Source organism: Myotis nattereri (genome assembly GCF_964212035.1).
Source record: "Myotis nattereri genome assembly, chromosome: 13".
Classification (NCBI taxonomy): domain Eukaryota; kingdom Metazoa; phylum Chordata; class Mammalia; order Chiroptera; family Vespertilionidae; genus Myotis; species Myotis nattereri.
The window spans coordinates 52,405,032-52,432,387 of NC_138088.1; the positions used below are offsets into that span (position 1 = coordinate 52,405,032).

At 53.0% G+C, this 27,356-nt stretch overlaps 2 protein-coding genes across 9 annotated transcripts in view; both read right to left on the bottom strand.

Moving 5' to 3' along the window:
* AFAP1L2 (actin filament associated protein 1 like 2) overlaps positions 1–4,536 on the bottom strand; it is an 86,315-nt gene extending 81,779 nt beyond the window's left edge. For 2 of the 3 annotated variants that reach the window (XM_081104415.1, XM_081104413.1), the window contains exon 1: positions 4,439–4,536. In XM_081104415.1, the coding sequence (XP_080960541.1) occupies positions 4,439–4,454 (16 nt within the window). In that variant the 5' untranslated portion in view covers positions 4,455–4,536. The remainder of the gene's footprint in view (positions 1–4,438) is intronic. The other variant, XM_081104414.1, reaches the window with a different exon arrangement.
* A 15,316-nt stretch (positions 4,537–19,852) lies between these two features.
* ABLIM1 (actin binding LIM protein 1) overlaps positions 19,853–27,356 on the bottom strand; it is a 239,380-nt gene continuing 231,876 nt past the window's right edge. For all 6 annotated transcript variants that reach the window (XM_081104375.1, XM_081104373.1, XM_081104376.1 and 3 more), the window contains 3 exons: positions 26,166–26,254; positions 24,996–25,076; positions 19,853–23,895 (listed from right to left, as the gene is read on the bottom strand). In XM_081104375.1, coding sequence (XP_080960501.1) covers positions 23,782–23,895; positions 24,996–25,076; positions 26,166–26,254 — 284 coding nt within the window. In that variant the 3' untranslated portion in view covers positions 19,853–23,781. The remainder of the gene's footprint in view (positions 23,896–24,995; positions 25,077–26,165; positions 26,255–27,356) is intronic.

Consider the following 27,356-nt stretch of genomic DNA (forward strand, 5'->3'; position numbering starts at 1 on the left):
CCCTCCGTATTTCTGTTTCAGACTATTTCACTGCCAAAGCATCAAGGGCTCCCACACAAAGAGCTTCAAAGTCAGGAAGGCTCAAGGTCAAGTACAATCATGAGCGAGCCCTGAGCCTAGGATTCTGAAGCATCACATTTGAGATTGTTTTAAAGCAGTTTCCCACAGTCTTCTAAAGCCCATAATAGCTTAAGGTGCATAACATTCGGTTTTCTGCGGGGATCACAAGCTTCGGTTGTAGCACACACCATGTGGGCACGTGGTGGTGGGAGGAGGGGAGGGGTTGGAGGGGAGGGTCCATTTCACTCCCCACTTACTTTTAATTTTCCAGTTGAGGAAGGTGTGTATGTAATTACTCATCTTTTTTCCCAATGGTTCTCAACTTCGGCTACACATTAAACTCACCTGGGAACTTTTACAAACTAGAATGCCTAAGACTAATGAACTCAGAATGTCTACCTACATCCATGTTAAGCACCCCTGAGGAGTCTCAGGTGTGGCTAAGTTTAAGAACCACTAGAACTTCAACAGGGAAAAACCTGGGCTCCTAAGTGTGGAGACACAAGAGAACACACAAGCCCCCTGCAGGGAAAATGAATATTATCAACCAGCCTCTTACTCTTTCAGCAGCTTTTCTTTTTCAGGCCTTCTTGACCACAGATTTCACCCCACATAAGCTTTCACGTATTTTCGCTGGCTTGCCGCTTCACCGCTCACCTCTACCTTGCAGCACCCTAAGACTGCCTGCCCTCTCCTGGGAGTCAGGTGCTCCAGCTCAGAAACAAAAACACAGGGGATGCAAATCCAAGGGACTCTCTCCACCCTGCGTGTCTGGAGCCAAGAGTGACGCAATCGCAGGAAGCTTTGGCGCTGACGTTCCCAGGGCAATCCTCAGCAGGTCAGTCACTTCTGGCCCTGGACGCGCTCACCAGCTGGAAGAGCAGCAGGAACCAGAATCCTTGACCACATGGCGTGTTCAGCCAATGGGCTCACGCAGCCAGGCAAGGATGCCCTTAGGAGAGTCACAAGTATGTAAACATCCAAGGAGAGGAATCTTCTCCAGGCGCCCGGTAGAACTTAGCACGGCTTACACAACGCCAGAGAGATTCACAAACAAGATGCAGCAACGCTACCATCACTTGTAACGACAACTCCCTGGGAAGACACTCCCATCCCTGCTTTTGATTGAGAAGCCACGGCTGGCTAGAAGAATGGCTTAGAACAGCGGTTCTCAACCTGTGGGTCGCGACTCCTTTGGCGGTCGAACGACCCTTTCACAGGAGTCGCCTAAGACCATCCTGCATATCAGATATTTACATGACGATGCATAACAGTAGCAACATTACAGTTATGAAGTAGCAACGAAAATAATTTTATGGTTGATCACAACATGAGGAACTGTATTTAAAGGGCCAGAAGGTTGAGGACCACTGGCTTAGAAAGAGTGGGGACAAAGCCTGGACATATTTCTGCAGTAGACACAGGGTGATATTCCCACCATCCTTTAGCTCCAGACATCTCCTGAGATGCTACAAAGCCATGGAAAATCAAGCCAGAGCCTACAAATAACAGGCTAGTTTTGAATATGTAACATGCAGGCTGGGGAAAAGGAAAATAATTTCTCCTACATCAACTGCTTGATAAGATTTACAAATTAAGCCCTGGCCGGTTTGGCTCAGTGGATAGAGCCTCAGCCTGAGGACTGAAGGGTCCCAGGTTCGATTCTGGTCAAGGGCATGTACCTGGGTTGCGGGCACATCCCCAGTGGGAGGTGTGCAGGAGGCAGCTGATCGATGTTTCTCTCTCATCGATGTTTCTAACTCTCTATCCCTCTCCCTTCCTCTCTGTAAAAAAAATCAATAAAATATATTTTTTTAAAAAGATTTACAAATTAAGAGAAAACATCTTGAGAATATGGAGACAGTGCTGAGGCATTCTACTTACTTGGGAGAGGGGAGAGCTCAAAGTTGGGAATTTAGACACATAGAATGAGGCATTCCAATAACAAATTTGAAAAATATCACAAATAAGAATTCTTCTTTTTAATTTTAACATATGTCTGAGAGCCCTAGTTGAACTTGCTTTTTCTTTTGAACTGTGTTGTTAAGCCACTATACCTAGTCATTCCGTAATTGCCCAAGCTCACCTTTAAAGGGGGCAAAGGGGCCGGCCTCAACCTCTGAGAAGCAGGAGGACACGAAGATTCCAGTTAGAGCTGTGCTGATTAGTTGAAGATTGGGCCCAACATGCTTTAGTTTGCACAGGCCAACATTGTAATTCAGTGAGTGTGCAAAGCACAGCTCATCTGCTTCTCACGAGAACGGGGAATTTTACAAGGACGGGGGAACCCCCACATTCCTCGGCTGACAGGTATAGTAAACATATTGGTAGCATTCACCAGGGAGACTTGAAGTGGAGCTTTTTCTCGAATCAAACACCGAAAGATGAGCTAGATTAGCCTCTGCAATTCAGATAATTCTCAAATGCAGCTACTTAGCACTCTGCGTCTGATTTATTGCAAAATGATGAGGCAGGTACATGTGTTACCCAAAACATCAACGCTCTGAACTGGAAAGGACGTCTCCCTCAGTTGGCAAAGCCCCCTAACTTCCAGGGTAGGAGGCTTTTAAGCTCTCAAGAGGAAAAGATAAGGATGAAGCCTTTCTCAGGTCAAGGGCCAAGTCCAAAGCTGGTAATACAAAAACCTTCTGATAATAACTGGGCAGAAGACCCCAGATGTACCCTAACTTAGAAGGAAGAATAAGCTGATTTGAGAGAGTAGCTTGCAACCTGGACCTAACACCATTCAGGAATGGCAGACCCTGAGCTGGAGGGGACCCCAGGGGACCCCACTTTCCAACAGGGGGCCTCTCAAGTCCTGAGTTCCCTGGGAGGGTCCCTCCCAAAGGGCGGGGGAGGCAGAATGGGGAGGGAGCAGCAAACAGCCATTCTATAAGGAGAGGGACTGGGGCTTCCTCCAGGGTTCTGAGAGGACTAGGTGAGGGCGCCATCAGTCATTGGAGCACAAAACCGACATGGTCTCGGCAGAATCTGAGACGGACAGACAGACAGACACAGACACACACACACACACACACACCACCCGGTTAGAAACCTGTGAGAGGCTCCAGGGAGGTTCACAGAAAGAAAGAATTTGCCAACTCACTTCGCCCTGTAACTGCAGCTGGCTCCCCTGCTCCTGGCAAAGCCCTTTAAGCCTTTACACGTGAAGCCCTGTCTACAATGTAGGTCTTTTGCTCTCACCTGTAACTCAGGTGACTCAGATGAGGAAAAAAATCAATGGGAAAATCAAAAGACACAAGACAGGGCTAGCCTCTCAGGGAACTCAAGCCAGTCCCTAACGTTTCTTTACTGTCCGTTTCTGAAAACAGAAACTACTGGGAGTGAGCTTCCTTGGGAATCTGAGCATTCGCCTTTCTTGCTCTCTCCCAGGGGAAAATAAATATAGTAACAGTATTTCCTCTGTCAGGTTTGGCAGAGACGAGTCCGGGACAAGGAAAGTGCAAGAGGCTTTTCCCAAAAGAAAGGGGGGCAGAAGGCGCCCGCTGCGTCCCGTTGACGAGCAGCCCTTCAAAGTGCTTTTCAAAAGGTCTGCAATCCGAGGCTTCTAGACTCCAGCCCGGGGCTCAGGGCACGGGTGCGAGCTGGGCACGGGGCACAACCCGGGCCGGCCCGCCCACCAGGATTTGGCCAAGATCCCGGGCCTGGGCCAAACCCAAAACTTGCCCAGCTGCGCACTGGGCTAAGCCCTCTGGCACAGGCGCCTCCACGCGCTCCACCTGCCGGGCACGCCATTCGGCCCCCAATCCCTGCACCCTCCCCTGCTTGGACAGGGTGGGGCGCAGGTGAGGGGGAGAAGGGCTCGAAGAAAGACAGTTACCCGAGCTGCGGGACGGTTGGGGCGGCCTCCGGTGCGAGTGGGGCTGCGCACCCACCCTCCTCCCAAGTGCATCTGCGCGCAGGCTTTCCCGGGGTCCCCAGGGAGCCTTCCACTCCCGCGGGCGCCCGGGCAAGAAGCTCCAACAACTTTGCCCCGAAGCCGCCCCGGACGGTTCCGACGTCCTTCGGACCTCCTCCGGCCCCAGCATCGTTCTGGGGCGGCCGGGACTTGGGGGCGAGTCGCAAAGCGAGCCCTCGCTCCTCCAACAGGTGAGAAGCTGCGCCACGCCGACCCCAGCCCTCCGCCCCTGGGGAGGATCCAAGGGCCGGGGCCACAGCGGCCGCCGAGGGGTGCGCTCACCCCGCCCGCAGCGCAGCTGTGGTCCGGGCTGGGCTCCGCGAGGCAGACGGCTCTGCTCACCTGAGTCCCGGCGGGACGTGGGGTGCGGCGGGGACGCCCGCGCCCTCCCGAGGTCTCCTCCCGTTGTGCGGGGCGGGAAAAAAGTGGGTGCACACGGCGGGGGCCCCGCGCCCTTACCTTTGTACCGCTCCATGGGGCCTCGGCGTGCGCTCCCCGCCGCTCGGCTCCGGCTCCGGCTCCGGCGCTGCGCCCTCCGCGCTCGGCTCCTCGCCGGGGGCGCCGCGCTGGCCCCTCCCCGTGATGTCACGCTCGCGGCCGAACCTCCCGGCGCGGCGGCCGCTCCCGGGGCCCTCGGACCTCGTCCCCGCCCGGCCTGCCGCCCCCGCCGGGGAACTCCGCGGCCGACCCGGGCGCACCTTCCGCGCGCAGGTCCGTGCGCACCGGGCTCCCTCCCCGCGCGCCCGCCGGCAGCGCCTTCCCGTCCGGGCCCCTGGGGCGGTGGGTGGGAACTAGACCGAGACGCGTCCACACCCTCGGGGAGGCTCCGGGGAGGGGCCGGCTCGGGCGGGCCAACGGGAGCTGTTCTTCCCAGCGCGGGGATGCCGACCCACTGCCCGGAGGAGGAGACTGAGGCTGCGCCGGGAGGCAGAGGAGTGCCGCAGCGCCTCCGCTTGACCTCCGGACAGGCGCGCTTTTGCCCTTGGCCTTCTTGGAGGGGCAGCCTGGGGGGAAGTGGCGATAGCTGAGCCCTGTCCCCACGCCTACCCAGTTTTTTGGGAATCGTTCCCACCCTCTTGCTACCTCGCAGGGCAACCGCCGCCTCACACACACACACACACACACACACACACACACACACACACACACACACACGAGAGTTTGTGAAACGTCGATTTGCTGCCTTCTCTCGGAGCCCAGGCTCCCCTGGGAAGGGCTAGAATTTCTGGAGCCGTCTTGGCAAGTCCGACGCTGCAGTTCCTGGGCCGCTGTACCAACCACCCCGCGGGTGGCATTCCACAGGGAGCTCAGCCAGGGCCCTGAGTCGTTCCCCTGCCCGCCCCACCGCCGCCGCTGCCACCCGGCGCCAAAGTCTCTCCATCTTTGCCATCTGTCCCTCCAGTGTCTCCACAGGCCCAAGTCCTCCCCATCTGTTCCCAAAGGAAATCCACGCTTTCCTTTCAACGTTTCCATTTTCACTTTCAAACCCCAATCATGGTTTGTTCAGGACTCCTGGTTTCTCAGCACGTCTCCCCCTGCAACTTCCTTGCAGGAGGACTTGCTAAGGGAGATGTGTTGTTCTTACTGCTGTTTTCCAAGACTTCTCACTCAGTTCTTCTCGAAACAGCAGAGTCCGCCCTGATGCTCGGACACCTTTGCCCTGGGATTCCTAGACGTTTTGTTCTGTTACATTAGCAGCTAACACCCAGGGAGCCGTCCCCACAAACCCAGCCGGGTGCGAAGGGCTGTACATGCGATGCCTTCAATTTCCCACCACCCTGTGATGTGGAGATGATTATGTCTATCACATGGTTGGAGAACCTGAGGTTGACAGAGGTTAAACAACTTGCCCAGAGTCGCAGCTGGAAGAGAACGGAGCAGGCATTAAACCAGGTCCACAGCTGCCAAAACTTTCCTGGCGCTCATAGCAGTGCCAGGCCGTCCGTCACCACCTGGGGGAGCAGGCAGACACGGGAACAATGCCCACGGTTACCGTTCCCGGTGGGCACCCTGATGTGACTGAAGCACAGGGATTCTGGGAACAGCAGAGGGCCCTGGGCCAGCCTGCATGCGCCCCACGCGTCTGCGAGAAGAGGTGACGGCTGAGCTGTTTCTTAAAAAACTGAGAGCTAGTGAGGTGACAGGGGTGCTGGAGTGAGTGCAGCCTTCCAGGCAGAAAGGAGGGGGTGGGGGGGGGGGGTCAAAGGTAGGGAGGTGAACCACTTCAAGGTCAAACAGTTCCTTGTTAATGAAGCCAAAAGGGAGAAGCCAGCCCAGGCCGGTGTGCTCAATGGTTAGAGCGTCGGCCCACATACAGATTGTCAGTCAAGGGCAGGTACCTGGGTCCCGGCACATTTGAGAAGCAACCAATCGATGTCTCTGTCATATCCATGTTTCTTCCTCTCTCTTTCTCTCCCTCCCTTCCCCCCTTCTTCTACTCTCTCTAAAAATCAATGGGAAACATATTAAGAAAACAAAACAAAAAAGGGGAGAAGCCAGGAGTGGAGGAGGTGGGGCTGGAGGGGTGGGGCCCAGAACACCAAGGGATTTGAAAGCCAAGGGGATTGGGCAGCTTTGAAAAGGGAGGGGCCTCACAGCTCCCTCAAGGCAGAGTGCAGGGTGGAGCACAGGAGGCTGTGGCCCGGCCAGGAAGAAGTCTCTGGGGTAATGGAAACCCAGGTGGGGAGGAGAGGACTGAGGGCAGGAACATTCGGGAAGTTCAATGCCAAGGCTCTGTGCCTGAGCACAGGGTGACGGACAAGGAAGCCCTGAGGTTGACCCTGCAGTTCCCAGCAACATGGGTGACTCAGTGGAGAGCGTCGTCCAATGGGACCTGAGGCCGGTTAGGCACCAGGTGTTCCCAGGAAGGGCTCACGGAGCATGAACATGATGCACTGCCGGGAGCCGGTCCATCCTTGCTGTTTCAAGGGACCTGGCATATATGGCATACTGTTCTTAATATGTTTGCTCACCTTCTTGGCACTATGTGTTTTCACCAAGGTCACCTCTCTGAGAAAGGTTGTTTCCCAGGTAGGGATTTTCCCCTGAAGTTAGGGAGGGAATAAAACCCCTTAACTAAGTGCCAGGCGGGTAATTAATCACTGTAACTACGAACAATCATGCTTAAGCTACATAATCTTTACTCCCTGGAATGGAGATAAGAAACGCCCTAACCTTTGGAATAGAGATTGATAGGATTGGAATCAACTGGTATAAATACAGATGTAACAAGACAACAGGACACAGAACCTAGACAAAGAACCTACACAGAACCTAGAGAAGAACCTAGAGACAGAACATGGCAAAAGATCCTGGACAGAAACTGGCAACAGAACCTAGAGACAGAACCTAACGAGAGAACCTGACTGAAGAACCTAGAGACAAAACCTGGCTATAGAACCTGGATAGAACATGGCAAGAGAACCTGGTGACTGAACCTGGCTGGAGAACCTAGACAGAACTTGGCTGGAGATCCTGGCTAGAGATCCTGGCTAGGCTGCTGATCAACTGAACGCTGTCTCCGTGTCATTCCTTATTCGCCAACTCCGTCCACACCTTTGGGGACCCCTGGACCTGCTGGGGTTGGACCCCAGCAATGGACAAGGCCCTGCTCTCAAGGGAAGACTGATGGGGTGCAGGTGGGGCTGTGGGGACACAAACTGGAAAAGAGGGGAACATCCCTGAGTTGAATACAGAAGTGGCAGCAGTTTGGGATGCTGGGGGGTGGGGGGGGGAAGATCAGGGGTGGAGAAAGTGAAGGGCTCACGGGCCTGGCCAGTGTGGCTCAATGGTTGAGCCTCTACCTATGAACCAAGAAATCACAGTTCTATTCCCGGTCAGGGTACATGCCTGGGTTGTGGGCTCAACCTCAGTAGGGGGCATGCAGGAGGCAGCCAATTAATAATTCTCTCTCATCATTGATGTTTCTCTCTTTCTCTTTCTCCATTCCTCTCTGAAATCAATAAAAATATTTAAAAGAAGAAGAAGAAGGAGAAGAAGAGGAAGAAGAAGAAGAACAACAACAACAACAACAACAAGAAGGGTGGCCCAGGGCACCTCCAGGGGAGTTAGAGCCCCAGGAGTGAGCCCTCAAACTCATCCGCGCACATCATTTCATTTAATTCTCTCTGCCACTCTTCCCAGGGGGCTGGGCTGGTGAGGGCTCAAGAAGTAGAAGAAGTGGAGGCTGTGGCACCAGGGCTTTCCTCGCGGGAGCAGAGGGCAGGAGGCAGTGTTGAGGGGCCTCGTGCAAGGGAACTGTGGAACCAGCCAGGACGAGGGTGCTCTTGCCTTCTCACGATTTCTTTTTCTCTCTTTCCTCCTCCCTCCCTTTCTTCATCTTGCAAGAGGCCCTGCGTGGTGCCCAGGCTCCGGTCTCCTGTCCCCAAGGTCACTATCACTGATCTCCAGCTTCCTGGCAAATTCTCAGAATCTGATTGTGCAGCTGGCCATGTTAGAACCAGCCTCCAGTCTGGTGACTGGGCACTCTTGGCCGGATTCCAGCCGGGCAGCCAGCAGGGGCCAGCGGGCGAGGGTCCTCGGCAGGTCCAGCCCCACTCAGCTGGGCCTTTGTCTGAGCTGGCCCTTCCGGAAGGGTGAGGTTGCTAAGAGCAAAAGTAGGGATTAACCACCTCCATCCAAGTAATCTCTCTTCCCGAACTGGGACTCAACACTCAGGTTTCCTGGTTCCAAACCCCGTGCCTTGTCACACCCCGCACTTCCTGCCCTCGCGGGGCTCTCACTGGACTGGGCTGAACCCCAGCAAGTCCCCTGGTGGCCATCGCTGTGAGCACCTCCTCTAACTGCACCCCCTCTCTGCAGGCTGGGGGCAGCTCCTGTCCCTCGCCCATTCCCCCCACTGGCTCCAGCCCTTTCATTACCTCTTCCTCAATCCTCTCGTTTACTGATGGAGACTTGGCAAGTCCCAGAGGCTCTAGATCAGGGGTCCTCAAACTTTTTAAACTGGGGGCCAGTTCACTGTCCCTCAGACCGTTGGAGGGCCGGACTATAGTTTAAAAAAAAAACTATGAACAACTTCCTATGCACACTGCACATATCTTATTTTGAAGTAAAAAAACAAAACAGGAACAAATACAATATTTGTATTTGCATGTGGCCCACGGGCCGTAGTTTGAGGACCCCTGCTCTAGATAAACAAAAATCAATCAGAAATGGATGCAGCGTGCGTTTAAAATGGGATTTCGATGCCCCATCCAAGAACACAACTGAAGAACCCTTCTTAAAACCATCAAGAGGAGCCCTAGCCGGTTTCGCTCAGTGGATAAAACGTCAGCCTGCCAACTGAAAGGTCCCAGGTTTGATTCCGGTCAAGGGCACATGCCCAGGTTGTGGGCTCGATCCCCAGTAGGGGACTTGCGGGAGGCAGCCGATCAATGATTCTCTCTCATCAGGGATGTTTCTATCGCTCTCCCTCTTGCTTCCTCTCTGAAATCAATAAAAACATATTGAAAAAAACCATCAAGAGGAATTCTTGGCCTCTGAAAAGCTCAGCACTGCTCCCCACACCCCTTTCCCAGACCCGGGCGCTGTCAAATCCTGGGTCTTCACTGCTTTGCCACTTCCACAAAAGGCCACTCGCACTCAAATTCTAATCCACTGAGTGGCTGGCCCCTGGGATGAGATGACCTGGTTTTTAGCTCATTCTCAACCCTCTTAGGGTGACAGCTGACCCCAACCCAGGCCCGCAGGGCCCGGAAGTGGGCTGTTCTGCTGCAGACACTCCTGAAACCAAATCGAGCGCCCCCACCCTGTAGTCTAGGTGGTGGGTTCACACCAAGCTCAGCGGGGAGGGGTACATCGGGCCCTCTGGGTGCGCGGGTGAAGGTGTCAGGGACACGGAACAGTGAACGCCAGAGGGTTTGTTCCCCGGTAAGTTGAAACCACTTCTCAGCACCAGAGGTTTCTTCAACCACCAGGGGGCCTCTCCAGCTGACGCAGTGAGGGGCGCCCAGGAAAAGGCAGTTGCTGTACAAACGTCATCCTGTTTCATTCTCACAAGGACCCAAGCAGCAGATGCTGGGAGCAGCCTGCAACTTGAGAGACGTGCCCTTGCCCGGGATCAAACCCGGGACCCTTCCGTCCACAGGCCGACGCTCTATCCACTGAGCCAACCGGCGAGGGCTAATTCTTTTTGTGATAAAACATAGAGAACCTGCAGCCGCTGCTGGGTCACTGCATCTCCTCCTCAGGCTGGATGAACTTGCTAGAGTAGCTCACAGAACTCGGGAAACATTTCACCTACCAGATTGTAGGTTTATCAGAAGGGGATATAACTCAGGAACAGCCGATGCAAGAGACGCCCAGGACCAGTTGCGGAGAAAGGGCACAGAGTTTCCATGCCTCCTCTGAGCACAGCACTCTTCCCAAACCCCCAGGTGTTCACCCACCCGGGAGCTCTCCAAACCTCTCCTTTTGGGTTCTTACGGAGGCTTTAGTACATGGGCATGACTGATGACATCCTTGCCCAGTGGTGATTGATCCAACCTCCAGTCTCTTTCCTCCAGGAGGTCAGGGGGTGGGACTGAAAGTTCCAACCCTCCAATCACACGGTTGCTTCCCTTGGCACCCGGCCCCCCAAGTTTGGTGTTTCTGAAAGCCACCTCATTAACATAATATCAGGCGTGATTAAAAGGGGTTTCTTATAAATATCAAAACATCTCTATTGCTCTGATCATTTAGGTCATTCCAAGGGTTTTAGGGGCTCTGTGCCAGAAATAGGATGAAGACCCAATATATATAAATTATAAATCACAATATCACAGGACAAAAAATGTGTCCACAGGCTGCCGGACTCTAGGTTCTAGGCCACTTCGCCAAGGTCTGCCCTCGGGACCTGGAGGGAGGCGATAATGAAGAAGTTAAGAAACACTGGAATGTGGGTTCTGGTTGGACTCTCCCCTCCACCTCTCTGTACCTGGGTCTCCCTCTCAGTCGCACGGGAATCAAAGCTGTACTCACCTCACGGGTTGTTGTGAGGATTACAGGAGGTACATGACGCACCTAGCTCAGTGGCTAGTACAGACGTTCACAACATGGGTGGATGCAGTAATTGTCAAGATGGCAGACCTGCCCTCAAGGTGACGGAACTCACTCATGCCTGCCCCCCATGGCACAGGAATCAGGGCTCCCGGTTAGCCCTTCTGGCAATTACGACATGCAGAAGGGTTCTACTTGGTGCCTAGGCCTGGAGCTGGTGCTATGATTTCAACCACCTACCCACTCTGGTCTCCACCCTCCACCTCTCTGTGTCTGATGCTCAGCACGGTGCCAGGTGCTTTGTGGGATAATAAATTGCACAAAGCCATTAAAAAACGTACAGCCTCAAAGGGGAAATGGGAAACTCCATTGCTATTGGCAGTAGAGCCTCGTCTACTGAGCCATGCTTCGTAAATAATAACGTGCGTGGGACTCACCCGGGGATCTTGTCAACAAGCAGATTCTGAATCAGAAGGTCTTGGGTGGGACCAGAGATTCTGCGTTTCTGACAAGCTCCCAGGCGATGCTGATGGCGCTGGTCCAGGACCACAAAAGGAGAAGCCAAGTATTAAAGAAGCTGCTCTTGCCCTAGCTGGTTTGGCTCAGTGGATACAGCATCGGCCTTCGGACTGAAGGGTCCCAGATTCGATTCTCATCAAGGGCACATGCTCGGGTTGCAGGCTCTATACCCAGTAGGGGGCGTGCAGGAGGCAGCCAATCAATTCTCTCTCATCATTGATGTTTCTATCTCTCTCTTCCTCTCCCTTCCTTTCTGAAATCAAATATGTATGTGTGTATATATATATTAAATAAAATAAAAAAGCTGCCTTTCCCCAGTTAGCCAAGGAAATGCTCTTTCCCTTCTCTGCTGATGGCCACGCATCCTTTTGACATCCGATGGGGCCCACAGTGAAATGTCTAGAAAATTTCTCACTGGTAAATTCTGGAACAAAATCTTCCAGGTGAGATCCTCTGGGGTCATGATGGGGCTGAGTATTCTAAACACGGTGACAGTGAGCTCTCCTCGCTCCTGCTGGCTCACAGGGCTGTGCTTGTTTTCCTTTCAAGATCAAACTATTCAAGGGGAGGAGGAGGGCAAAGGACAAAGATGGGAGGAGGAGAGAGGATCATTGCTATGCAGCCTCCCGGCTTCCGTTTGGACCGGCCTCAGGTAGCCACAATTTTCTCTGGCAGACACAACTGAGAGAATGCAAATGGGAATCCTTACAGAGGAACCTCTAGCAGGGCAGGACGTTTGAAACGGGGCCACTACAATCATACGCTGCTTGGGGAGCTCGTTCTGCCACTCGATGGGAATTTTTAGTGTAATTCAAGCAATGCTTACAGATGGTCCCAGAGCAGAAGGGAGTGGGGTGTAGGGTTTGGAGCCAAGGACTGGCAGGTCCTAGATGGCAAGGAACAAGGATCTTTTTGAAGTGAATACGTTTGAGGAGCCGTTTCCTCTCTCCTCGGAGAAACAGTAACCTGTTCGCACATACAGATGTGGCGACGTGGACTGGTCGGAGAATGACCTTGCGAGTATGTCTGACTTGTGGACCTGTTCTTTGATCTGCCCATCGACCTGAGGGCTTGGGCCGGGTTCGTCGCCTAACCTCACACAACTGTCGCTGGATTCAGACCACAACTGGGAAGGCCAAAGTGTGACCCAGAACCCATCGATGGCCTAGCCACCAGGTGGGCCTCCTCCAGGGGGTTGGAAAAGTGGGGAAGCTTGGGAAGCTGTGAGAAAGGTTTCCCCCAGCCGGTCATGTCTTGATTCGAGCTGTCCTCCAGGCTGAAGAGTTGGAGAGTCTGGTTAGAAGCCGCGCTCCGTCCTTTATGATCTCTGTGACACTGGTGTGATTCTTCATCTGAAAAATGGGTTGATAACACCAAATTCTCAAGCACGTTGTAAGGAGGCTGAAGAGTGAAACACACAGAAATCTTAGCATAATATCTGGCATTGACTGAGTGCTCCAAGACTTGGGGATTAGAGGAACAGGTGGAGTACAATTTAATGATTTTAATATTGTAACAGAGTTGTGCAGCCGTCACCACAATGCATTTTAGAACATCTTCCTCACCCTGAGGAAGCCGTTTCCTCTCTGAAAAGGAAGCCTCATACCCATCAGTAGTCACCTCATTCTCCTAGCCTTAGGTAGCCACTAATCTATTTTCTGACTATATAGATGTGCCTATTCTAGAAATGTCATAGTTAAAGAATCTATAATGATAAAAGCATAATATGCTAATTAGACTGGACAGCCAAACAACCTTCCCGACATCCTTCTGGACGATCTCCCGGACAAAGCCTCGGTGGTGGGGGCCAAGGCAGAAGTGGTTAGGGGCAATCAGGCAGGCAGGAGAGGAGTTAGGAGCCAACAATCCCTGATTGCGAGAGGGATGTCCAACTGCTGGTTTAGACACGATCCGCAGGGATCCCTGTGGGATCCAGCCTAAACCAGCAGTCAAACATCCCCTGAGGGGTCCCGGATTGTGCATTGTGAGAGGGTGCAGGCTGGGCTGAGGGACACCCCCGCCCCCCCTCCTGTGCACGAATTTGGTGCACTAGGCCTCTAGTTATATAATATTCCCCAAAACCATCCTATTCGAATGGTCTTCGTGTGCCTGGCTTCTTCCACAGAGTGTGATATTTTCAAGGTCTGACGTGTTGTAGCATGTGTCAGTACTTCATTACTTTCTATTGCCAACTACTATCCATTGTATGGGTATATCACGTTTTATGTATCGATTCAACCGATGGATGTTTGAGCCGTTTCCGTGTCTGGTCTGTTATGAATAATGCTGCTCTGAACACTCACAAGTTTTTGTGTGGCTGCACATATTCATTCCTGGTGAGGCCCCTGCACGGTAATGCCCTCAGTCAGGTGCTGCTCCCTCTGGTTTAACTCCTGTTGTCACGTTGACCTCCTGACCTCTGTGCCCTAATCTGCTCTTCCTTCGAAGAACACTGCAGGTCCTACCTCCTGTCCTGTGGCACAACCCAGAAACTCACCAGCGATCCTTGGCACCGCCCTCCACGCCTCCATCCTCCACCCACTGCAGCTGCAACCCAAGGAGAAGCATTCCCCAGAAGGGCTTTGCTGAAATTCCAGAATCAATCAGGCCAATAATTCTTTACTTCTCTGTTTTCCTTCAAGCAACTGTGCTCCCCTCATCTGCTTCTTTCTTTCAGTGGAGACACTTTCCCTCATCTCCTTGCAAATGAGGTGACATCTGAGCAGATTCTGATGGAATCTGTTCAGAGGGCTGGACGCCCTGCTGTGCTGAGCGAAGATGCCAGTGATTCCCTAGGGAGGCCTCTGAAGGCTGGAGGCCTCTGTAAGGGCAGACGTCCTGGGCCTTGATTTCTGGTCCCATGAATTAGGGCGACAGTGAGTGATAAAGCCTGGTAGTGGACTCTTGGTTAGTCACGGACCAACTCCACTCTTGAACGGAGACCATGCAGCATGGGGCACCGGTTCCCAAACTTGGCTGATCATCAGAATCACCTGGAAGCTTTTAAATGTTAAGATACAGCTTCCCAGGTCCCGCCCCAGACCTAGCAAATCAGAATCTTCTCGTGGACAGAAGTGCGAGCTTAGCCCTTCCACCTGGGGCCACATCTCGGCTCCTCCCCCAACTCCCCACGCCTGGACCAGTCAGACCACCTCCCATCTGTGTACCCGGGACAACACTTAACTGGCTGCTGGTGGGGACCCCAGGCGATGCTTGTGAAAGTGTCACATTCACTGGCAGCCGGCTGATTAAAATAATGATGAATAAATACTAGCCATTGACTCTGAATTGTCTGAAATGTCTTGTATTTTTGTGGAGGACAGGGATACTGCTTCTATTTTAAAAAACAAAACAAAACACAGGGTAGTCAGTTGAGTCTCACTCCTGTCTGACGGGAGTGTAACTGCCATCCACAAGGCCTAACTTTTCCCTCAGAAGCACACAGCCGAGACTGTGCAGGAATGAAGGAACCCGCTTCCTGGACCAGCTTCGGTCCAGTTTAGAACAAAACGCCACCCCCGGCCGGGCTCCACTTTGCTGAGAAAGGCTGGTATTTGTCTTTGAAAAGGTGAATGTTTTGGCAAATCGATACAAAAACGGGTTTTAACATGGAGACTCCAGGGAGCTGTGACATTAACAGGAATGTGGCTTTGGGGCTTGGTGGGAAGGGCAAGAATTCTGCTTGCTTGGAAAAAAAAAAATATATATATATATATATATTTATGAGAGAGAGATAGAAACATCAATAGTGAAAGAGACACATCAATTGGTTGCCTCCTGCATGCCCAGACCAGGGCCGGGGATCAAGCCTACAACCGAGGTACATGCCCTTGACTGGAATGGAATCCGGGACCCTTCAGTCTGCAAGCTGATGCTCTAGCCCAGTGATGGCGAACCTATGACACGCGAATCAGAGGTGACACGCGAACTCATTTTTTTTGGTTGATGTTTCTTTGTTAAATGGCATTTAAATATATAAAATAAATATCAAAATATACATCTTTGTTTTACTATGGTTGCAAATATCAAAAAATTTCTATATGTGACACGGCACCAGAGTTAAGTGAGGGTTTTTCAAAATGCTGACACGCCGAGCTCAAAAGGTTCGCCATCGCTGCTCTAGCCACTGAGCCAAACCAGCTAGAGCCCACTTGCTTTTCAGTGGGCCTCTCCTAGTCCTGGGCTTACCCTTCGCAGAGCCAATAAAATAATCTACACAAAGTCTTCGCCCAGCACCAGACGTCCCTGAGGTCCTCAGACAATGTGAGCTGCTGCCATCACCGCTGCCATCCACTCTCTCAGCATCTGGACTCCTGGACCCTGGATCCGGGGCCGATTCCCAAGCGCTGGGGCCCCAAGCAGAGAGGCTCTGCCTGCCTCCAGGCCCTTCAGGATGTGCTGGGAGGCCAAGTAAGTCATGCGAAGGGAAGGTAGAAAGAGCCTCTGTCCTGGAGGGAGGGTTTCCCAAGCCAACTTTTCTGTGTATCTGCAGGGAAGGGCTGCGTTAGAGGCAGCAGCAGGGGGACAGTGCAAATAAATACAGAGAAACCTCTCCCGGGGCCACTATTGTGCTGGGCACAATGGCAGGCCCTGGAGAGCATTTTCATCCAGTTGAGATTGGAAAGTAAAATAAACGTGCTCACATTACACCCCGGCCCAGAGCCCTGACCTGCTTCAGCCCTCTCTCTGGGACAACCCAGCTCCGTGGGAGCCAAGGGGCAGGTTTGATCAGAGTCCTGGCCTGATGTGGGGAGAAGGGAATTTGGGGGTGGGGAGAACAGGTCCTCAAGGTGGGGGTTGTGTCGCCCGGAAGCTGTGGGCACTAGGCTTTGGACCACCCGGGGCTTTCTCAAAGCTGCCAGCACCGAGTCCCCACCCTTTCCAGGGCTTTCCGGCCAACAATGGGCCTGGTCCAGCAGGGCCAGGAGGGCCGGGGACACACCCGGCGGGTGGGCGGGCGGGCGGGGCAAGCTGTTTGGCTCTGTGGGGAGGAGGGGCCCCCTGCCAGCCCTGGGCAGGAGGGACTGGGTGGGACGGGTGGCTTTGTGGAGCCTACGGCATGTCCCCCAACACTATCGGGACTGGCAGCTCAGCTCTGCTGCCTCGGCTGGCTTTGAGTCAGACTCAAACCCGGGCAGTCTGATGACGCTATAGCCTGCACTCAACAGCCACGTGATTTCTGTTACTATTACTACCTATTAGCATATTGTCAAGGGGATCTTAATCTCAAACCATTATTGGACAAAGAGAGGGCTATTCTTGAAGCGTATAAAAGAGGTTGTGAGTTTATTTTGTGTTGGAGTGTTCATATAAAGACTAGGTGGTGGGGGGAAGCCCAGCACAAAAATTAAAGTTAACAAATTATTAAACTTCTAAAAATAATACCAAGAAAGCCTCTTGACCCAACACCATCTGTTAATGTAACACTCACCTGTGTCTGAGCGCTGTACCTGACTTCATGTGGCCTCACCACCCAATGAGATGGCCGGAGTAGGCATCCCCTCCTAGCTTGCCGATGAGGAAACTGAGGCTCCCAGAGCTGGTGGGGTTCTTCAAGTCTAAATAGTTATTTACTCTGAATAAAAATCACTAAAGTTTCTTGAGCGATTGCTTTGTGCTGTGTCCTGCACTGTTCATACTATGGTAATTGGGCAACAATGTTCTGGTGGACGTTATTACTTTGTCCATTTTGCAGTTAAACAAACTGAGGCCTAGAGAGGCTAAATAAGGGGCCTTAAGACACACAGCTAGGGAGTACCCCCCGCTGTTGTTCATCACCACGCCTTGGTGGTCTTGATGGGGCTCAGAGCCAGACTGAAGGGACCCAGCCAGTCTCCCCCAGAGAACCTACGTTGTGCAGTGCACGTGAGAGGTTCAGAATGTGGGGGACACAGACAGCCCTTGCCTTTGGAAGGCCACAGGCGATGGGATGCAGAGAAAAAGGGCGTGGGGTTGGAAGTGGGATCGACCTGGGCGATCCCAGCTCTGGGCTTACTGGCTGAGCCATCAGGCATGTTTTTCTAGCCCCGAGCTTTGGTCTCCTCCCCTGTAGAGTGGAGCTACCATGACCTATCACGTGGGAAACGGTTAGCACAAGGCCTGGCACTCAATACTGAGATCTCACTACACGTCAACCGGGGAGCAGGAACACACGAAGAGCTAGCAGTACTGGGCAACACTTGCAAGTGTCCAAGGTGATGTTCAACTTCAGGCACGCAAAGAATTTACTGGGCAGGCCGGGTTGGGCCCATCAAGACAGGCTCATAGAGAGGGTGTGTCTCAGCTTGCCTTTGATTCAGGGTGAGGGAGCCTATGGGAAATTCACATGGGAACGCCAAGGAGCTGTGGACCACTGATTCCTAACAGTGATGTTACCCTTGCCTGTTGCCCTGGGGCCGGATCCTCTCCGCGCTCAACCTCCTTGAAGCCTTGGACACTGTACAGACGAAATGCCATAGGCCCGGCTGCAGAGGGGGAGGGCATGGTGCCGTCAGGGCATGCTCAGTGGGTTGGAGGTGCTGGAGAGCAAGATTCAAAGGCGGGGCGTTCTGGGAGGGACGCTGAGCAGTGGGCGGGCAAAGGTCAGTCATGAGGGGCCATGGGCTCCCAACATAGTTTTGTGAGCTTTGCAGAGAGTGTGGGAGGGCTAACCACCGAGTGAGGCAGGGAGTCGAGTTTCAGTGCGATGGTGACCAATCGTGGCAAATGCCACGGAGAGCACCAGAGAAGGACTGAAGATAAACCATGGCTGTGGTCACTGTGGACCCTAGTGGTGACGCTGGTGTGGCTGGAGGCGGAAGCTAGTGGGGCACGGGCCTCCAGGAGGGGTTTCCTGACCTGTTTTCTACAGCAGTGAACTAACTGTCCAACTGTCTTGATAAGAACCTGCTTCCAGCTGTGGGGGAGGGTCTACCGAATGCTAGTGCAACTGGCCCCTGGACAGGGGTTATGGACTGCGTGTTTGTGTGCCCCCCATTCATGTTAAATCTCGAACCCCCAATAGGAAGGGATTGGGAGGTGGGACCTTTGGAAGGCAGTTAGATCATGAGAGATAGAGCCCAGAGGATGGAATTGGTACCCTTAGCAGGGGTGGGGAATGTCCAGGCTGTATGAGGCCTACGAAATCATTTGGTCTGGCTCTGCCAAGGCATTAGGGGGGAGTTAAATTTTTGACTAAAGCCCAGTTGGTGAGGCTCAATGGTTGAGCGTCAACCTATGAACCAGGTCACGGTTTGATTCCCGGTCAGGGCACGTGCCTGGGTTACGGGCTCCATCCCCAGTGTGGGGTGTGCAGGAAGCAACCGATCAATAATTCTCTCATCATTGATGTTTCTATCTCTCCCTCTCTGACATCAATAAAAATATTAAAAAAGAAAAGTTTGACCAAATATAGCAGGCTAAGACTTAAGTTGATAATCTTGTGTGGCCCTCGAATGATGTTATAGATATCCAATTGGCCCTGGGCAGAAAAAAGGACCCCAAGCCCCCGCATTATAGGAAGAGACATGGGAGAGCTTACTTCCTCGTGGCTGCCCATGTGAGGACAGATAAGGCAGCATCTACAACCAGCAGGCCCTCCCCAGGCACCTGGCCTGCCGCACCTTGGCTGTGGACTTCCCAGCCTCGGAACAGTAAGGAACATAGGTGTGCTGTTCAAGCCACCGCCCATGGGCTTCCGCTCCAGCAGCCCAAAGGGACCAAGACAGCAGGCTTGATAGATGCGGCAGAACAGCTAGGAGCAGAGGCCATGGCCAGTCTACACAGACCCTTGTATTTTCTGGCCAGCCCCAAGTCTTGGCGGTGAAGATCAAATACATCAAACTGTAGGTTTCCTTCACCTCAAATTTGATCATGCAGGGGAGGTCCAAGATCTTAAGGGTCTTTTTCTCCCACTGCCTGCTGGTTTCTTAGTAAAATGGCCCGCACTCAGGGCAGCCCAGAAGCTCCTGTCCCCAAACCTCCCCAAGCCCCCAGCCTTGTCCAAAAGACGAGATTGTCACAAAGGCAAACACCAGGCAGGTCAGCAGCACGATGAAAACTTGTTTTCCTCCAGTCGACTTAGTCACGATGGTCGGAATAACTGGACAAACAGCCCTGGGCTGTCCCATGGAATCGAACCCACCGCCCCTCCTTGCACGGGCTGACGCTCTAGCCACGGAGCAACACTGGCCAGGCTTCCAGGGCTTTTTTGTTGCCCTTCCCACTCCAGCCCGCCTTCCCACACAATGGAAATGCACGCCTAAGGCCTGGGCTGGATTCTGACTTCATTTTGGTTATTGGGAGTCGGGCTGGTGCTTTTACGGATGGGACCCATCTCTGGAGGGAGCAGGGGGACAGGAAGGCACACACGCGTGGAGGCGTCTACGAATAAAGCACGCACTTTATTCACCGGGTCGTGAATACAACAGAGACGCGGGGGCCAGCGCGGAGGGGGGAGGGGCGAGTGCTGTTGCAACAGGAGCGAGGGGAAGGTCAGGGGAAGGTCAGGGGAAGGTCAGAGCTGTAGGCGCAGCCCCGGGGGCCGCCGGCCACCTCTGCAGACCAGCACGCGGCACCCGGGGTGCAGACGGACAGCCACTCGCTTTCACGGGGGACACAGCACATCTTTGACACAGCACTTCTTCCAAATGGTAGCTTCCTTAGCTCAGAAAGGGGGAGGGCGGGCGGGGAGAACAGCAGGCCTTCCAACACTCGAAAACAATCCCATCAAGCCCACCGAAATGGAAAAGAACTGGGAGAACTTAGATGCAGGACTGCCCGCAACTCACAGAGAACACACACATTCGTTACATAACCCCCCCAGGACATCGGTCTCCTCCGCAGGGCGAAGACACAGGCCGATGCGGACGGAGCGGCTCAGAGCCTTTCGGATGTCGGCGTCCCAGGCCCACCTCCTCCCACCTCTGGCGGGCAGGCTCAGAAAGGGACTCGGAGACACTTTGGGGAGAATTTCACTTGACGATGACATCCTCCATCCAGTGAAGGGAAGCATCAGAGTTTTAGGGTTCTTTAATTTTGCTGTGTCCACAAATATCGTTTAACAAGCTTCTTGCAGCCTAAACTACTCACCTCCCCCATTTTTCTGAGCTGGCCATGAATTAAACTTGCCCAGTAAAAACACAAAAATCCCTATGCAAAGCGGATCGGTCACCATCTCCCCCCAGTTTCCTGGGCGGCAAATGAGAGGAGTGATTTTTCTCTTCAGCGCCCAAGTGCAAGTTCCTCCTCCTTTTCACTGGGACACAGTCGGGCAGTTCCCTTCCTGTACATCATCACGAAGCCGGGGCGTCGCTGCAAATCTCACGTGCAAAGGAATCTCTTTCCGGGTAGAATGGTCTCCGAACAGGACCACTAAGGGGTGAGTTTTAGGGCATTCTGACCAACACTTGGTGTGTCAAAGGAAAATAATTTGAAAAAGCAGCTGAAATCCAGGCTGGCTTAGGAAGTACTGATCCAACAGTGGCCAGAAATACAAAAGAGTGATTTGTAAAAACGGGCCTGCCTCAGAGGACAGAGGGCTGGGGACAGAGGTCAGGTCCTCCCACCCTCATTCATGACGTCAGAGAGGAAGCCCTGTGGGCCCACAGCCTTGGGGCGGGGGGGGGGGGGGGTGTTCCCCCCGCCCCTTCAGCACACAGGAGGACTGCTAACACCAAGTTTGCGTAAAAGAGTTTTTAGAAAGACCTATTTAGTCCAAAGTGAATTTGAATTTTGTAAACTAGCAAAAGCATGTATATTTTATATAATCATCTGAGAAGCAATTCTTTAGAAAAAGGTGTTTGCTTCCAAGTATAAAGAAATTAGGTGACGGTTTTATAAACGTTTCCAGCCAAGAACGTCTCTGAGTGGAGTTGATGGACATGTGACTGCGAGGGTGAGGGCTGCAAAGCGCTGCTGCTCGGCTCAGCTGGGGAACCGCAGACGGTGGAGCGGGCAGAGCGGCCGGAGGGCAGAACAGAGAAACGTGGTTTCTTTTGTTTGTGCATCTTATTGTCCGTCACACCCTCCTCCGTCCCAGGTTGCAGACAGAGAACGGCCGTTTCTCCTCAGTCACGCAAGGAGCTTTAACCCGAACATCTCATCACTAACCCAACCACAACGCAGAGGCAGAGCTGGCGGGGCAAGGGTATCCAACCCTTTACGCCTCATCATGCATCACACGGGGCCTGCCTGGCAGCCTGGCTTTTCTGGAAGAATCTTTAAAGGAAGCACTGCCGTTCCCGGTGCCATCGAGGCCTCTTTCCCCCATATGCTCAGCGCTGAAAGAATTGTAAGGAAGCCCAACGCGCAAAGGCGTAGCCCTTGTGTTACCCCGAAGCGAGCCATCCCTGCTCGTGTGACTGTGTTAACCGGGGACGGGTGTATGTGCAGTGCGGGCGGGTTCAGGCAGAGAACACGGACCCGTTTCACACAGCAGACGGTGTGTGGGAGCCCTTCACCGGGGTTGGCAGTCAGGAGAAGCAGGCTGCCTATCGGCCAGCCCTCCGGCCGGAGCCTTTTGCGGGGAGGGGAGCTGGGGAGCCCGCTCTGCGTTAGGGTTCGATGCCCGCTCTCTCCAGAGCACAGCACGGCTCTGCTTGCGAACAGGAGGCTGCTGCATTTGGGGGCGATGCCTATCTACCGGGTGCAGTTTACATCTGCTCACACACTGGACATGGAAAGAAGCGCTGCTGTCTCCCAAGGTGGACACAGAACCAAATTCCAAAGAGACAAGAAAAGCAACGCTGAGTGAGTGGGAACAGGTTCTGGGCTCAGGTCTTTAACTGTCACTGCGGCTTCTCTTCCGTGGATATTTGATCTGCATGTGCACGGGGCAACACTCATTAAGCGATGAAAACACGGAGGGTCCTTTGTCGACCCCACAATGACAAACACTCTCTCCACCAGCCCAGCGCTGGGAGCCTTGTTATTGCCGGGTGGCAGGGAAATGCTGGGAATACACTGTGGTCCCCGCCCCACACTTTGCCAGAGCAAAGCCAGGACTAGGACACACAGGCTGCCAATGGCAGGCAAGGGTGGAGAGAAGAGGCGGCAGCAGAAATAGCCAATGAAGCAAGAGGCAACTGAGATACACCAAGGGGCAAGACCACACACTGCAGTCTGGCTCCAGACCACGGAACAGACCTGCTCAGGTCCACCCCCGCAGAGCCGTTTGTAAAATAAGTTAGAAGGCCCGTGCGTGTGGGTGTGTGCACACACATGGGTCAACAGTGCCGAGCAAGGAGAAGAGCTAAAAGGCCACGGGAAATCAGTGTCAGGCCATCGACCTTGGAGTTGCAGAGACTTCAAACAGAAAACCATGCCTTTCCTTAGCCGACTACTGGGAGACCTAGGAAACAACCAGAACCAGCCAGGGCGAGATTCAATCCAGCGGATGCCAGGTGCAGAGCGGAGGGTGGGACCTGGCATCGGGAGGGCACAGGACTTTTTTTCCCCCAAGAGTGCTATGTTCCCTGGGCAAGAATCACCGGACAGCATGCACCTGTGCCAATCTAGAGGCGATTTTCCCCTTTCCTTTCTTTGCCAACGGGGGACGCGCATGAATCACACTATCTGAAGCAGAAAGCAAGTGATGGAGCTTTTCCTGTCATTCCTTTTCCCTTAAAATTAAGAAAAAGAAAAGAAAAAGCTGAGTAATTTGCAAACCAGGGCCTGGGTGACAGTGGAGAATAAGGAGCTTGTTAAAAATGGCTCCGGCTACTACTCAGCCCACTCAAGTAGCCACTGGGTTCCCACTCGGGGTTCCACCCCACAGGAGCAGAGCTGCCTGAGGCCGGGGCGAAGGGGTGTGCAAACGGCTGCTACCACGTGGACACGCCCCCCAGGCTCTTGCTTCTTAGCCACATGCTACACCATAAACATACGCAGACTGGGCATGACGACAGCTGCTTGCTCCATGCGGCATCCTAAGGGCACTTGCTGGCTCTTACCCAGACAGTGAGCACTAGGGTCGGACAACAGCGAAAGGGAAACCAGGAAAGGGGCCCCTGTTGTGTGCACAAGGTGAGGTGAAAGGTCACATGTGAACGCTGCTGCCGAGTGTGGGAACATAGAGATCTCTACCCTGTGGCTTCTTGGCAAGTGTTGCTGAGGGTCGGCCCAGGATTTGGCTCGTGGGTGTTTTAATCATATTTCCCCCTTTTGGTTGTTGCTGAGGGGGCAGTAGTTTGCAAATTCTCCAGTCCAGTTCAAAGCTTAATACCACACCCTATGCGTCACCGGCATCGGCCGTCCTCTTTCTAACTGCTTGTCTACATGTGGGACTTCAGAAGAGTCTTGCGTGGGACTTAGAAGAGTTTTGCTCTTTTCTTCATGTCGTTGCGTCTCCAAAGAGGTAACTTGTCAAACTCCTGTATGGACATGCCGAAGATTTCCCGAAACACTTCTGGGGCTAGGTGGCGCTGTGGAGGGAGAACAGACGGTGGTCAGTCCTGAGGCCCACAGGGGCGGCCGTGGGAGCTGCTCTCCAGTTTACAAGGAACCGTCTTGAAGAGCAAGGCGGAATGAGGGGAGAGGAGCACACCTCTGAGGCCGGTTAGCAGGCACCGCACCTAGTTTCTTCCTTACCTGGGTGGCCAGGTGAGGCGCCCTGCCCTCCAGACAAAAGGGCTGGCGCGACACTAACGATCATTATAACAGCACTGAATGGTGACGGACTAGGAAGCTGATTTATTATGCTGGAGGGGACTCTACTTCAGGTCCTCGGGATGCTGAGGAGATGCAGAGAAAATGGACCACAGCGATAAGAAAGCCAGAGAGACTTGCAGAGTGGGCCGTGGGGAGCCCAGGCTTCCTCCTGGCTCAGCCACAGAGTTGAGGTGGGTGGATGCCTGGCCTGCTACAGAGAACTTCCACCTGTTGTCCCCCCTAGACACGCTCTTAGGATACAAGAGCCTTGAGTTTCTGTGCCAGGCTGACCTTGGGTACAAAGGTGCAGCCTTTTGTCGGGGAAAAGGAGCCATTCTTTACGAGGCTGGCAGCCAGGGCCTTTCTTAATTAAAATCATTGAGATGGAAAAATACAAAGATCAGTCTCCGTGTCTAAGAAGGTCTTGGGTATGTGTACCCAGATAACCCTCAGCAAGGAATGCGGAAGCAGCCGGGGGAACCTGCTCATACAAACCTCTTTGTTGAGTGTTCCCTCCCCTCTCCATGAGCTCAGCCGAGGCTGGGGAAGGAGGGAGCCGGGGCCATCGGAAGAGGGATGGAGAGTCCACTCTGCGCCACCAGCCGTGATTATGGCAACACCAAGTTTCCAAAGAAAAGGACTAAAATCATACTGGGTTTTTCTGGGGGGCGAGGTGGGGGGGGGGGGCGTATTTAATACTGATCTTTTAAGTATAAATGTGGGTTTTTCTCCAAAGGTATTACTAAATTCTACCTACATTATGAGATTGGTCCTTTAATTTTTTTTTGCCTTCACAGAGACATTTCCCAATTAGGGGAAAGTTGGAGGGAATGCCCAGGGAGCTGCAATTAGGACTAGATTTTTATTTCTTTACCTCCAGCCTTGTTCTGTCCACATCTCGCAGGATTTTGTTGCGCCCTCTGTTGGTCACCATGAGCATTTCATATGGAAATATCTGAGAAGCGAAGACAAACATCTCTTCTAGAACACCGTGGATCATTTTATTAGCAAACAGAATCTACCGAAGCTCTAGGACTCCCCGACAGAGCTCCTAAGACAGTGATGGTGAACCTATGACACGTGTGTCAGAGGTGACACGTGAACTCATTTTTTTGGTTGAGTTTTCTTTGTTAAATGGCATTTAAGTATATAAAATAAATATCAAAAATATAAGTCTTTGTTTTACTATGGTTGCAAATATCAAAAAATTTCTATATGTGACACGGCACCAGAGTTAAGTTAGGGTTTTTCAAAATGCTGACACGCCGAGCTCAAAAGGTTCACCATCACTGTCCTAAGATTATAATGAGGACATGGGAGGTGCCAGGTTCTCACAGGTGCCCCACAGCCCCCAGTGCCCCCTGTAGCCTGTGCCTTTGGGGATTCTGTTGTGGGGAAGAAGACACATTTGCCAAGTCCTGGGGATGACGGTAAACACCAGAAGAGAACTGGATAGCTTTGTATATTCTGTAGCAATCTTCTTCTAAAACTGGCCCGCGAATCCACGGAGCCAGGCTGACCCAGAGCAGAGTTCTGGCAGATGACACACTGAGCCAAGTGCCCAGGTTCCCCAGGGAGCATGGCCCTTGGACACCTCTGGATCCAGGGCAACCAACTGTCCCAGTTTGCCCGGGACCAAGGAGGGTCCTGGGAGGCAAGACTTTCAGTGCAAAAACTGGGAAAGTCCTGGGCAAACTAGGACATACTGGTCATCCCATCTGGAGCAGCCGGCCGAGGCTCCCCTCAGCACTGGGCGTGCCTTGTGGGTTCATGGCAGGGGCCACATGAGTACCAAGGTCCCAGGAGACCCACTGGCACTTCCTGTGAGCACGCAGCAGCGCACGCAGCGAGGCTGCTGACTCGGGTGACGAAATGAGCCGAGGATGGCAAGGTGCTCTGGGACATGGCTTGCCTAGGGCACCAGCCTAGAGCCCAGCAGGCCTCGCCACGGAGGATGGGGAAAAGGCAGAAAAGCAAGTGTCTTCTAGGATTACCTCCCGGCTAGGCATCCCCGTGGGGGAGGGAAGGGAACAGCCGCACTTGCCTTTGGCTCCAGCATGTTGGGCATAGACACTCCGCGGTCCATTCTCATGCCAGGCAGGTGGCCATCCGGCAGGGTCTGCAACAGAGAAGCTGGGTCAAGGAGGAGCCCTTGGCTGCGTGGGAAGCTGGAGGCCTCTGAGGGCTCCTGAATCCTGATTGGGTCTCAAATCCTCGTCACTGCTTGAGAGATGCCATCTTAATCACTATGGGCATCTTAATCATACGGGCTTTCCAAAATGAGATCCTTGCTGCCCAAGAGCAGGAACACTGCTATTTTCTAATCAAGCTGGGGAAATAGCCTGGCTGAACTGTAGTGACTAGTCCCTGAATTGAGGCTCCAAGCATGAAAGTATATGGGATATAAAAAAGATTTACGAAGTTTATGATTGTTGATTCCTTATTTCTATCTTACGTTTCTTTGCATATTTTTCCTTTTCTCATTCTCTGTCATAATTTTTGAGGTTTAGGTGGTAGGAAAAAAGGAATAGTACCAAAGCATCTCTTTCCTTTTGGCCATATACCAAAAAGGTCGTCGATCTGTTTCCCAATCAGGCCACCTGCAGAGATGGGGGTTCGATCCTCGGTCAGGAGGCAATTGATGTATGTTTCTTTCACACATTGATGTTTCTCTCTCCCTCCCTCTCTCCCCCGTGCCTCCCTTTCCTTCCCTCTCCTCTCCTGTCTTTCTAAAATCAATGGAAAATATCCACAGATGGAGATTTAAAAAAAGGGGAAAATACACTGTACATGGGCGGACCCTGATGCTGAGCCACATCCCCCCGAGAGAGGACACTTCAAGGCCATAGCAAGACGGTGCTCCGACACTGGCCCGGCTCCTGCCACGGCCCCCGCCTGCAGGGACAGTGGACCTGTGCACAGGCATGCCTGCTCCCCTGGCTTCTCACAGCTGTGGACGAACGATTCCACAGATCAACCCAAATCAGCATCTTCTCAACAGAAACCCTTCCCTGCCGCAGCAGCACACATCTGGATTGAAACATGGCTGTTCTGCTGGCGTGGCCAACTCAAGAGGGACAGTGTTCCGTACCTGGTAGTCTGCAAAGAGAAGAGAAAGGAACTGTCAGCAGGGAAACGCGGAAACATTAATACAGAGACTGTGTCCTGTTGCAACTGCCCAAACTTTCCCCCATGACCACGTTCGCTCCCTGCTCTGGCGCTCTGTACGTACAGT